The 12,698-nt window shown below is 39.3% G+C and overlaps 1 protein-coding gene across 1 annotated transcript; it reads left to right on the top strand.

Moving 5' to 3' along the window:
- Nucleotides 1-6,158: 6,158 nt before the first annotated feature.
- Nucleotides 6,159-11,350, top strand: LOC121655280 (L-threo-3-hydroxyaspartate ammonia-lyase). Its single transcript, XM_042009817.1, has 10 exons — nt 6,159-6,293; nt 6,681-6,797; nt 7,143-7,384; nt 7,501-7,666; nt 8,452-8,551; nt 8,657-8,732; nt 8,884-9,009; nt 9,246-9,413; nt 9,506-9,563; nt 11,252-11,350. The coding sequence occupies exons 1-10, from the start codon at nt 6,159-6,161 to the stop codon at nt 11,348-11,350; spliced, it is 1,287 nt and encodes a 428-aa protein (XP_041865751.1).
- The last annotated feature ends 1,348 nt before the right edge of the window (nt 11,351-12,698 follow it).

Genomic DNA, 12,698 nt, shown 5'->3' with positions numbered 1-12,698 from the left:
TGTGTTTGTTATCAATGCTGTGCTAAAACCACACTTCAACACTTTGTTGCATCACTTTATCTTTTAATTAGACTTTTTGATAATTTGGGAACTAGCTAAAAGAGGTTTTTGCAGCTTTGGAGGAAAGCCAGTCAAGCTTATGTCTATGAAGCCAGGCAGATCTTAAAAGTGCAGAATGAACATAACAGGCTGTAGCATATGTTCATTTAAAATTCCTGTTTGCACCATTTTCATGATTATGTTGTTTGTCATGTTTTGTAAACAGAGCTTGACAGTCCAGGTTTAATGTTGACTCATCTGAACACAGAACATGTGTGTCGTCTTTCTGTCCATCTGAGACGAGTTTGTGCCTGAGATGATGTTTGGCTTTGTCTTGAGTAAAATAGTTCAAGTTAAATGTTTACATGCAGCAGACTGTGTTGAGTGAAAAGGGTTTTCTGAGTTATTCTCGAGCTCATGAGGCCGTAGTGATCACTGTGACATGATGGCTTCTCATGCTGTGCTGCCTGAAGACTCAAAATTCATGTGCATCAGTAGTGGTTTCTGTCCCTGGCTTTTAAATGGGGATATTTCTTCAGACACATTGAATCTTTTAGCTGTATTCAGCACTTCAGAAGTTACATTGAGAATTTTTTTCTTTTCTTTTTTTTACTTTTTGGTGAAGTCTGAGGTGGATGCCACTTTTATATCTAATCCTGACACCCTCACTTATCACATTCTTGTAGAATCTTCCAGAAAGGTGTAAATTGTGTATTTCATAAACCTTTACCGTTTTTATCTCTTGCCCAACTTTGTGTTTTTAAGGCATCTAACACTTTTTAATTTTTTTTTTCTAATGTGTTGAAATTCAGTTTCCTTCAGTCAGGTTCTCATTGATGGCTCAAGACAAAAAGTAAGGAACAAAGCATCAAGAAGAACAAAACCCTGGAGGATCATGGCATCCAGTGACCAGCGTCATGCTGATCTGTGGTGTAACAGACTGCTGGGGGCAGGGTCACCTTCTCACCATCTATTTCTGTCCTCCGCTCCTCTTCCTGCTATCCGTATGTCTCTTTTTTATGTTCAGTCTAACGCCTGTCAGTGGTTATGATGACCAGATGTCACCAAAGGCACAGGAAGATGAAAGGAACACTCTAAGTGCTCATTTTGTCCAGGCTCTGGGTAAACTCAACATGGACCTCATTAAGCCTTTTTGTCTGAGCCCTGTGTCCCCACTTTGCCCCCCAGCAAATGCTGCTTTTCTGCCACTTTTTTCAAGCCGCTAAATCTAATCTGAATGATATGTGTGATGGGGCATTTGAAGTCTTTTGTTGACCTTTGATTTCCCTTGACTTTGTTCTCCTAATCCTATTGTGGATTTTCTCTACTTACAAAGTCTACCACCAGCTTGAAAAAAAGAAAAAAAAAAATACTTTGGCATTCTTGATTAATAAGAGTGTGTCATCTATGACGCAGTTACTGTTGAAGTCCATTTACTAGCATTCAGTCTGAACTCAAACCCTTTCACTGTTACACAAAGTGAATTGAAGATATTGCATAAAGATGTTACACTAACACATCAGAAAAATAATAATATACTTGAAATTAGAGACTGTGGTATTAATCTTTTCACAGGTACCCTCCATAATATGACCTGTGCTTAGTCTTTGTTGCGGTCCATAGCTTCTTTGTCTTTGGATTTACTCCTATGTTCCAGGGGTTGCTTTATCACGTGGTGGTTTAGCTGTCTTGATTTCCTAGAAGCAGGGACAGAGATCTTCTAGTGGTCATTGGTCACCTTTAAATTTTCAGAAATTTAATATTAGCAGTCCTCATTGTCTAAAATAAATATAAAATAGAACATAAAGCATCTGACAGGTTAAGCTTTCATCTTTTTTTTGTAGTTTTTGTAAATGTGTTTTCATCAAGACATATAAATGTATTGTGTTTTGAAAATGCTGATGCAAGTTGCACCAGTGATGGATCACATGAGGTCTGAACGGGTTCAAGGCAGGATATATATATATATATATATATATGTGTGTGTGTGTGTGTGTGTGTGTGTGTGTGTGCGTGTGTATAAAAATATAGAAAGCAAATGTGTAAATTGAGATTTAATCTAAAGCATATTGCCCAGCCATAGATAAGATGGTGGTGTCCATTACAGCTTAAAGAGAAAAATAAATTATTTAATTTCCAGTGTGAAGTGTTTGGTCATCATACCAACAAAGCAAACAACCAACACATTAAGAAGAGACCATTTTAATCTGATAACATTATCTAATTGTGACCAGTTTGCAGGACATTTAAGAGTTAGACAAACACAAGAACGCCTCTGAAAATGAGCTTATCTCTTTGTGAAACTTTACTCGACTCTACACTATACCAACCCACTCCAGCTCATCCTTACAGTCAATGGGGCAAACATGTATTCCTCCAGGAAGTCTTTCCATTAAATGCTGGCATAATTGAAGCTGCGAAGGTCAAATTTGAGGAACACGTGGGTCCAGTGTAGATCTTGCTTAGCTCTGATGAGCCTACTTAGTTTTGGCTGTAGCCAATTTAGGGCTTCACCATTTTCAGTTAAGTCTCTCTTGACTGGCTGTCAACCTGTTTCTTTCTGCAGTTAATGTGATAGACTGTTTGTTTTGCTAAAATTAACCCAGGGACGCCAGTCTCTCTGGCTGTTCTTCACTGATATAAGCACTGACTGCTGTCTGCCGCTGCCTACGTATTTCTTGGAGGCAGCTGAATGGAAATGCATCTTTTAAAAGAAAAAGAAGATAAAGTGCTGCTTGTGGATCTTTTTTCTTACAGATTTCAGTGACATAGAAATTAAATCAGGAAAAGTTCTGAGCACAAACCTACTTTATTTCCCTCCCACCCCACAATCCTTCACTTCTGATCCAACGTCCATAGTTGTCTCCTCTGTGTGGCTGAGCTTCCAGATCACTGCTCCCCAGATAAACTCTAATTCTGCATCTATCTACTTAGACCGTCTGATTAGCGCCACGTCACAGAAGGGGAAGGTAATCCGGGTCTGGGCCCAGGAATAGAGCCTGGGAGGGGACAGACCACAGGAGGGACACTCCACAACCACCATGCATGTGTTCATGGGTAATCCCTTCTTAAGTAACTCTTGGGTAGCAAAAGAGGGAGGGATCTGGAGCAAGGGACGTTATACCGTAGGAGCAGCGACGGTCAGTGTCCTCCTATCCCTCGGACACAACCCAACCGGAGCAGAAGAGGGATTCAGCTTTTGTCAGTCTTTGTGTTGCAGGTGGAAAGTTGACCAGGATGAACTTTGCTGCCCAGTTATTCTACTCAAGTTACTTGAGCGAGCGGCTTGAGCGTTTGTTCTCACCGAGGCCTGCAATTAAAGTCAGCGAGGAGAATGACCCCTTCTGGGAGAGGTGGGAAAACCAGCATGTAGTGCCCAGGAAACTCCAGACCTCTTCCCAACTTAGATCAACCTTGTAGCATCACATTTGCCCTAGAATTCAGAGGTAGCTCCTTCTACCACAGCATCATTTTTATAGCTTAACCTTGTCCTTCTCTGCATCCTTCTCAGTTCTGCCTGTACAGTCACACTCCAAATCTCCTCCCCTATTTGTCGGTCCTTAGAAGAATTACACAAAACCAACCATCAATACTCCATGCCCATATTTGACTTTTGCTGTTCCAAAATCAAGGTCCAGTAAACTCTCTTCTAGCACTTATTTTTCTCCTTAAATATTTTCCCTTAAAACTAATTTCAGCTCCATCCATGTACCCTGAAAAAATGGCCTTATCCTCTTCCATCTCCTCATCATCTCTCCATCTTCCTTAGCTTCAGCTTCTTGAAGGATGAGTACTTTCTAACCTCCAAGTCCATTACTGCTCACTTGTCCCTTCTTATTTATCCCCCTCCTTGTTTCCAGTTAGTTTTGACATACTTAGAGTAAGAACTTAAAACGAAGCAGTAGAATTAAGGGTTTAATGTTATATCTCTTTGTCTCTGCTTTCATTGAGCTTTCTGGATTTAATGAATGAATCTCATAATTTATTTTCCTATATCTGCGGGGAGCTGAAACAAAGCAGCCATAGAACGTAAGGAAACTGTTCCTGAAAGGAACCACCTTGCAGCGAAGCAGCATCAGTGATCAGGGTCTTGTGTAAAGAAGCATTTTCTTTTCCCAAGTGTACTTTTCCAGCAGGAAGAGGAAGCAGCACAGCAACCTGTGAGGGTGTTTTATCCTTAAAAGAACTTTAAGACGCTACATAAGCCTGCTGGATTAAACTACTCCTTTACCTTTTGCTTTGTCCTCACTTTTGGCTTTTTTTGTGCCATTTTAAGATAAAAGCCATCATTCACCATTTCAGCTCTTCATCTTTTCCTTTGATGACTCATTAAGGTTGCCATGTTGCTCTGATTTCCCCCTTTGATGCTGTCTTTTTTAACCCTACCTACAAGCCAAAGCACCCTAATCACAGATGCAACCTTGGACTTTTCTTATTTACATACGTGTGAAGTAGTCTGTCCAGAACTAAAAATAATGGAGTAGAGCACAGAGCAGTAATGGACCCCGGAGAACAGGTGAAAGGTCACAGTATTGTTTATAACAGATCAATGAGGTATAAATAGAGAAGGAAGGGGTCTGCAGAGCCATTCAGACCATTTGTTTGGGGAAGCAGTGCCATCTGGTGGCTATTTGACATGATTTTAGCACACTGCATGCTCAGCAAAGCTCTAATTTGTAGATTCTCTTCCAACTCAAGCAAATCCCTTGTTAGACTGTAAATCTGAACATAAGTGGCATGGCTCCAGTGGGCATCCATACTAAATTTATATTCCAACCATTTGGATATGCTATAGTAAGTAAGTCATGACTTATCTCCAATACGTAAGATAATCCTGTTATTTGTCTTCGGTGTGTAGAGGGCCTGGTTCTCATGAATTACTCCACAAGAGTCCGATCCAGTTTTGCATAGTGTCATTTGAGAAACGAGAGTCAATCTGGACAGAAATTGAACTATTTAAATTAATTGTACCATCCATTGTCCATTTACTGAGCTGTAATAAATCAAACTGTCCTGCGTTCAGTCCTAAATTGCCACTTAGTTAGTGTGTCCCCACAAAAAGAGGAGCCCAACTACCCAATAAATCATAAGTTGACTTATTGATGTAATCAGTCACAGAAAGTGGAAGCTGAGTTGACATGAAAGGTGAATCGATTCATCTCAGTCTGAAGAATGAAGGGGAGGGTGTTTGTGGTTTCTGTCAAGGTGTGTTTGATTTCAAATGCGAAAACGCTGAAAGTGTCACTTTAAAAATGTTTGTACACCCCGTCTGGAATGTTAATAGAACTGTTCTGCATCATCAAAATGTGAGGTTAGTTTGCAAAGTAACAGGACGCACAAAGTTTCTACTAAAAATGTTTTCCTGATTTCCTGAAAGTAAACAAACACAAAACGTTGTGTAGGAAAAGAATCATAAACTCTGCTTTAAATCTATATTTCACCTTAGTTTGACCAAAAGAGAGCATAAGTTTGCAGGTTCAGTCTATAAGTAAGAAGTGTTTATTTATTCTTTACATGCTCTTGTATGTTGTTCTACTATGATACTAGATTTTTGCTCTTGTTTTCCACTTAAATTGACTTAAAACCAAACAGAAGTCTCTTACCTGGTAGGTAAGTGTGGAAAACTTAAAGCTCAAAACTAGGCCAGGATCGAGGCAGACTTGTGGAGTTCTGGAGTTTCCTGTCTGCAACATTAACTGATCAAGACTCCGCAAAGCTCCTTGTTTAATAAATTTGTCTGAAATTAAAAGTGCTAATTCAGCTTTAAGTATGAACTGATTTGAATGATTTCAAACTTTATTTTGCCATGTTTTCCCTGTTAACAGGATAAAAAAACGTAGTCAGGTCTTCCACTAGTCAGGTCTCTCAAGCGTAGAATCGGTTTCCAAAAAAATGGTCAATGTTTGTCCTTTGTTTTCCTTCTCAGGGAGGAATTGCGTCTAGGCCCTAATCAGCCTGGCGGCCCTTACAAATGTGGCTCTTTCAGTAATGGCACTGCAGGCCGTAGATCTACCCTCATCGAACCGGAGCGTCTGAAAGACTTTGGTGAGGAGGAGCTTTTCAATGGGGACGTGAAGGTCCATGAAACTAAAGTGGTGGGAGGTCCTGAGATCAAGCTCATGGATCCCCCAAAAACCAGAAGACTCAGTGAGTTCAGAATGGTCCCCAGACCTCCAGCTCAGTACCTCCGCTTTGAGGACATCAGTGCTGCAGCCTTCAGGATCCAGTCAGGGATACAGAAGACACCTTGCACGGTATGTTTTTCCACATGAATTTATACAGTCTGCTACATTCGGTACGAGTGAGAGATGGGTGACCCCTGACCTCTGCTGAGGGGCCAAACATCACTTCTGTCTCAAGACAAAAGAAATATGGAGCAGGCAGATGGACAGTTTACAACTATGAGAACAATTCAAAAGATCAATATTAAGCAATGCTATCTATCTTGTCCTTGTGTATGTTTCCTAACTTAATTTTAATGCAGGTTTCATTAAATTACGTAAGTTTTTATGTAAACTGAGAAGAATGAACTTATTTTTTTATCTCTACAGAAGATAATCTGTGCTAAAACAACCTGAGTTTCCTAAATTAACTGAACAGATAAAGTGAATTTGAATGCCTTTTTAAAAAAATGTGTGCAGTACTCTAGACTGTCCAAACAGTACGGGATGGATATCTACCTGAAGAAGGAGCACCTGCACTACACGGGCTCGGTGAAGGAGAGAGGAGTGCTGTACCTGCTCACCTCCCTCACACAGGTAAAACTACCTGGAAAGAGGCTGACAGGTAGGGTGATATACCCTCTCAGCCAGTCTAGCTTGAGCTGCTTTTAGTGTTAATGCAGATGCACTGACTGATCTGTTGTCCTAAAAATAGTCAAACTGTTTGATCAGCATCCATTTACATGAGTTTACCACACATTCATGAGGAAGTGAAACCAATTTCTACCAGATCACACACAACCATCTATAAGAGCTTCTTATAAATTTTAAGGTTGACATTGTATGGGTCATGGCTTAAGGGAAAAGGTGCTGAGCAACTTCACACAGAAGTGTGTAAACAGACTGACTGAATGTGACTAGCATGAGTTTGTATCCAACCAGGAGCAGCAGAGGAAGGGTGTGATTGTGGCCACTGACTGTAACTTCTCCATGGCCATGGCTCATCACGCAGTGGAGCTGAAGATTCCTGTATTTGTCATCATGCCATCGTCCTGCTCCTCACCCCGGCTTCGGATCTACAGGGACTACGGTGCCATGGTCATCTCCTACGGCAGCACCACCCACGACTCCCAGAACCACGCCCGCCATCTGGCCAAAGAGAATGGATACCTCTACCTGGAAGAGTCAGTATCTGTGTTCATCTTGAGTTTGGTTATAGTGGAGCAGTAACGGTATCGGGTGCAATCCTTCTGTCTTCTGTTGAAACAAGTTGGCTATTTCTTTCTTTGTTGACTGGCAGGGATGAAAATGCAGTGTACCTGGCAGGACTGGGCACTGTGGGCATGGAGATCTTTGAGCAGGTGTCCAAAGTGGATGCAGTTATTGTTCCTGCAGCAGGACAGTACGGACTTCTGGGTGGGACTGCTGCAGCCATCAAACACCTCAACCCTCAGATTCTTGTCATAGTAAGTACCTTGAAACTTGTTTTTTCATCTTAAGAATGATAATACCTGTATATACTGTATTATATACTGTATTAGATTAATATTTTTAACCTCTTACTTTTATTATAGTTTTATAGTAAAGGTGACATTACCACTCACATCCCACATTTCTCTATAAACTGTTTTTCATTCTCCTTATAAAGATGAATATATTTGAACTGCTTCCCTTATTTCTCTATCAGCATAGGAAATATGCTGGGAAGCTATTATGCACTGCTAAGTTTAGCCTAACAGTGAATAATATCTAATGCAATACAGAACCTATTTAATGGTGTTTAAATTACCATAGACAGCTCTATTATCATTAAAGAGTCATTCAGTGTCAGCTCTTTATTATCCAGTTATTCCATACCAGTTAGGATCCCTCCATGAATGCTTCCCACTGGTGGAGTGAACAGGGAATTTTGGTCTTTTTTTGCTTCTCTAGTTAAAATATCAAGTGTAATTTGTTAGATTAAGCCTAACTTGTATATTAAAGCAACGTTTTTAACTACCTGATATAATTCAATTAACTTCCCATATTTATGCTCTCATTGGTTGGTGCCCACTTACCATCTGCTCAAAGGCTGCAGCCACAAAACATCCAACGCGCACAGCAAAATAAAAAGAATCAAGACAAACAATATAATTAGAGTGGGATGTCTCTGCAGATAAATACACTACCACACATTTCTAGTGGGTCATATACATGATGATGCATCATCATTAATACAGCAGAATAATAACTGACAGACTTTCTCCAACAGGGTATCGAACCAGAAGGTTTCCCTCTGCTGCGACAGTCTCTGAAAACAGACAGTCCAATCAAAGACTTGCACAGCAACCCTAACAAGAAACTTTATGGAGGTGAGCTCATCTAATCTTATCTTACTGAATATGTGAAGCTCTATTCGAGTTTTTCCTCCTGCAGTTAATGAATATATGATAATCTCCTTTCTGATTTCTTGTCAGATCTTATGGAGCGCTCCCTTGGTGCAAACACCTTCCAGCTGGCAAAGAAGCTGGTAGATAAAGTCATATCTGTCAGGTACAGCATCTCCAGTTTCATGGCCATGTGCTTGTTGTACAGTTAAAATAATGATGTCTTCATGGACACTGAAAGAAATGTAGTTTTGTGTGTTAATTTGTTCTGTTAATTCAAATATTAACATCTTTTTTAATTTTATTTCCCTTCTAAGAGAGGAAGACTCTCTGGTGGCGATGCTGAGGTTTCAGGAGTTTGAACGCTCCACAGTGGACACAGAAGGAGCCATGGGACTGGCTGCCATCTTGGCTGGGCAACTACAAGAACTGAGAGGAAAAAGGTGGGTCATCTATATTGTAATGACTGCCTTAAACCCTCAGCAGGAGTTGTATTACAAGTTATTACTTAATCATACTAAAAAAACAACAACAACAACAACTTTTATTTCAAATATAGTCCAAACTCCAAGAGGTGAACCGGTGTTCTTAAAGATGGCATCCTGGCAGTATAACAGCGTGAGCAGTGCTAATCCATTTGGTCATAGCTAAAACTGGCCTCCCTATCTTTCTGCTGTAGGGTTGTTGTTGTGGTGAGCAGTGCCAACATGGAGCCAGAGCTGGTGAGGCAGTGTGTGGACCGGGCTTTGGTACTGGACGATAGGGTCAGTAAGTTCTCGGTGGAGCTGGGAGAGTGGCCAGGAGACATGGCCAAACTACTGGATGTACTTTCCAGGGAGGATGTCAGGTAGAGACGGCTTCTGCTGCTTTAATCTGTTTTATGTTTGTTACCTGGTGTTTCCTTGAATTCTCTCCTACCTCTTTTCTTCTTCCATCCAGGTTGTTGGATGTGTGCCATCGCAGACACAGTGACAAGTCAGACCTCTTCAAGGCAAAGGTAGGCGACTAATCTCTCTTTTTCAATCCGCTCATCATTTCCATCATTACCTAAGAACAGTTGGGGTTGGCAGGGCATAGGAGAGAATTTTAAACCTCACAAAAATGTACAAAGAAGTGTAGTTAATGTAGGGCTTTGTGTTGTATTTACATTGCAAGAAGGCCTGGTGCTACTTTCCAAAAAATAAATTCTCATTAGATCCTTCACTTACACTTAATTGATCAGTTATAATTAATCGAAGGTGAAAGGTTTAAGGTTTGTCAGTTTGTGTAAATGTGGTTGCTCCTAATTTATCAGAAACTTATGAGTATTCAGTATCGGAGGGTTATAGTGACATCTAGTGGCATAAATAGCTAATTACAACAACGTGAATCCCCCACGCCTTTGCCTTCCAAACATGAATCTTTTACCTGTTTGGCTGCTGCAGTATCATGGAGGCACCACATGGCTAGAAGGAGGTCCTACATCTTCTTTTGATATAAATTGTTCATTCCAAAGTGCGGAAAACTGGCTGATTCTCAAGTATTTTCAAAACTTTTCCCAGTATGTTCCCATGATGAAATTTAAAACCGTGAACATTTTCTAGTCCTAAGTGAAGTTTTTGATTATATCCAGACAGACAGAAGTAACAAAGTTTCATTATCACGTTTTATTTTTGTTACTTAAATTTTACAATTTCCCTCTGAGATAAATATTTAGTATTTAATTTCCTTTTGTTCATTTTACATGTAACCAAAGCAACCAGCAAATCCATTAGCATGACGCTTGCATAGTAAAAAGAATGTATTTTAGTCCTAGCCATGATCTTTTTGTGATATTAACAACTAAAGTCATTGTCAGATATAGAAATTAGATTTAAAATTACAAAACTGATAACATACTTGTAGTGGTATACCCAAGAGGTCTTGTTAGTAACTGAGGAGGATAATCATACTGCAGTTTAATTGTCTAACTGACATTATTGCGTAACCTGTTTGCCTAAAAGCAAAGCAGGAATTGACAAAAGCTTTATCTAGCTTTTTTTTTCCACTTACTTTTCTTTTGATATTGTTATTATAAACCAGATTTTTGGATTTTGTAGTTTCTTGAAGGAAACACTGGAATATGACATCTTGAAAACTGATGTCTGCTCTGATTGTATTTCCATCCTGGTGTTTGTAGCTGCAGTACTTTACAGGGTGCCATTAAGGGCCATATTAAAGGACAGAAACATACTACTCATAAGACTAATAACTATGTTGTATTTTCGTCAATGGATAATCCTTAATCTACACCGTAACTTTAAATGAGGATTAAAATTGGAAATTTGTGTTTGCAGTGTTACTCCCAAGCGTAACAAGAGTCAGACTTCAGTATTGTTGTATAACTGCCTTAGTTTGTAGAATAAATGACTCTCAGTTACTTTTAAACATGGGCCACTATTTTGTCTTTGTTAAATAATTCAAAAGAATTTACTCAGTTGGTGACTTGTCTAATCTTAATAACAGATTTGCTTGGTATTCTCACTTGGAACAAGCAGAATAGTCTGAGCTCTTTATCATTACCTGTGCAGCCTACAGTCACTGTGGTGTTTAATTACTTGTTGTGTCAAAAGGTGAAAAGTCTTGTATATAAACCAGCAACCTGCTCACGGCTCTAATCTTAACGTCTGTGTGATGTAAGGGTGCTAACTGTATTTATGTTGACAGGTGGAGTGTGTGGTGGAAACCAGGGATAAGACACAAAGTGCTCAGCTGCGCAAGACACTGAATGAGCGCTACCCTTCAATAAGCTGGCTGGACCGGTGATCACAACTGCACCATACACATAAACTGAACAGAAAAATATATTCTAATAAAATGTGGAATTACTTGTAAGCACATCCTGTAACATACACACCTATGATGCATGAACTCTGTCATGTTAAACCAACCTGATTACTACAAGTTTATTCAGCAATGAATGTACAGAAAAGCCGTGAGATTATAGAACAAAAATGATTTATATTACTTCAGCTGCTGTTGTTCTGTTTATCATGGCACACTGATTACTGTAAAGTGGTTAGATTGCATTGAGGATGAATCTAGTTTTTATCTGAATCATACACTTTGCATTAGCAGAAGGATGGGCTGTATAGTTAGATGCAGGCATACTCCTACAGTACACTGTACAAATCCATATCACATATATAAAATATATTTTTCGATGAAGGATGTTTTTAAGGCACTGTACATATTTCTGTATTTATATTCTACAGAGTAGTAGTGAAAATGTATTCAAGAAAAGGTGTTCTCTAAATAAAACTGGAAATATTAGTCCAGTTCAGACTGTTGTTGTGGTTTCTGGTGCAAAGTTCACAGCAGAACAAAAGGCTTGACATGAGTTTTCTGTGTGAGGCACATTCTTAAGAGTAAAAGTGACATGTAATGTGAGGGGAAGTTGTGTCTACACTATCCACCCCTGATTAATGGTTTGAGACAGCTCTAATGTAGATTGTGTAAGTTAAAAAGAGTTAATGCTCTTAAGTTTATTAGCAGAGGACATCGTGACCCTGTGCTACTGCCTCATTCAGCCTGTCACACTGAGCTCACTTGGATGATACAAACACCTTATTGCTGGAAGTCATGCAACAGTATTTAGAAGATGGAGTAATTCAATATCAAGATCAGAGAAAAGTCTAATGAATGACTTGACAACTTCAGATCAACAGGCTACAGATATGTAGCACAATAGGGTTAATGTTAACATTTTTGCACCTTTAAAAGACTGCAACCAACTGAAAATAGTATTGCATTTTTGTAAACTGTAAATCTGAATCATTTATAAATATTTGTTTATCTGAGATAGTGGCAGAACTTTAGTGATAGCCGTGTTATTTTCTTTTTTGTTTATGCACATCGTAAAGTCCTTTTTTATGGAAGACTTTTTTGTTTATTGTCACTTTACTGTTCCTATCATTATTTAAATGATTTTAAGGTCATTTCCCTCTGGAAAGAACCTCACTAAGGAAATAAATACGCTTCAACCGCACCTTTTACCCGTCGAAAATAAGCATGCTTGTTAGTCAACTGCTGTTAGCTTTTAGCATCAAAAAGCTGCTGCCATACTGTAGCTGTATGCTCTTACACCCATTATATTCCTTTTATACACACTTTT

The sequence above is a fragment of the Melanotaenia boesemani genome, chromosome 16 (genome assembly GCF_017639745.1).
Source record: "Melanotaenia boesemani isolate fMelBoe1 chromosome 16, fMelBoe1.pri, whole genome shotgun sequence".
Lineage (NCBI taxonomy): Eukaryota > Metazoa > Chordata > Actinopteri > Atheriniformes > Melanotaeniidae > Melanotaenia > Melanotaenia boesemani.
Note: the sequence above shows the minus strand (reverse complement) of the source record. Positions and strands in the feature narration are given on the sequence as shown.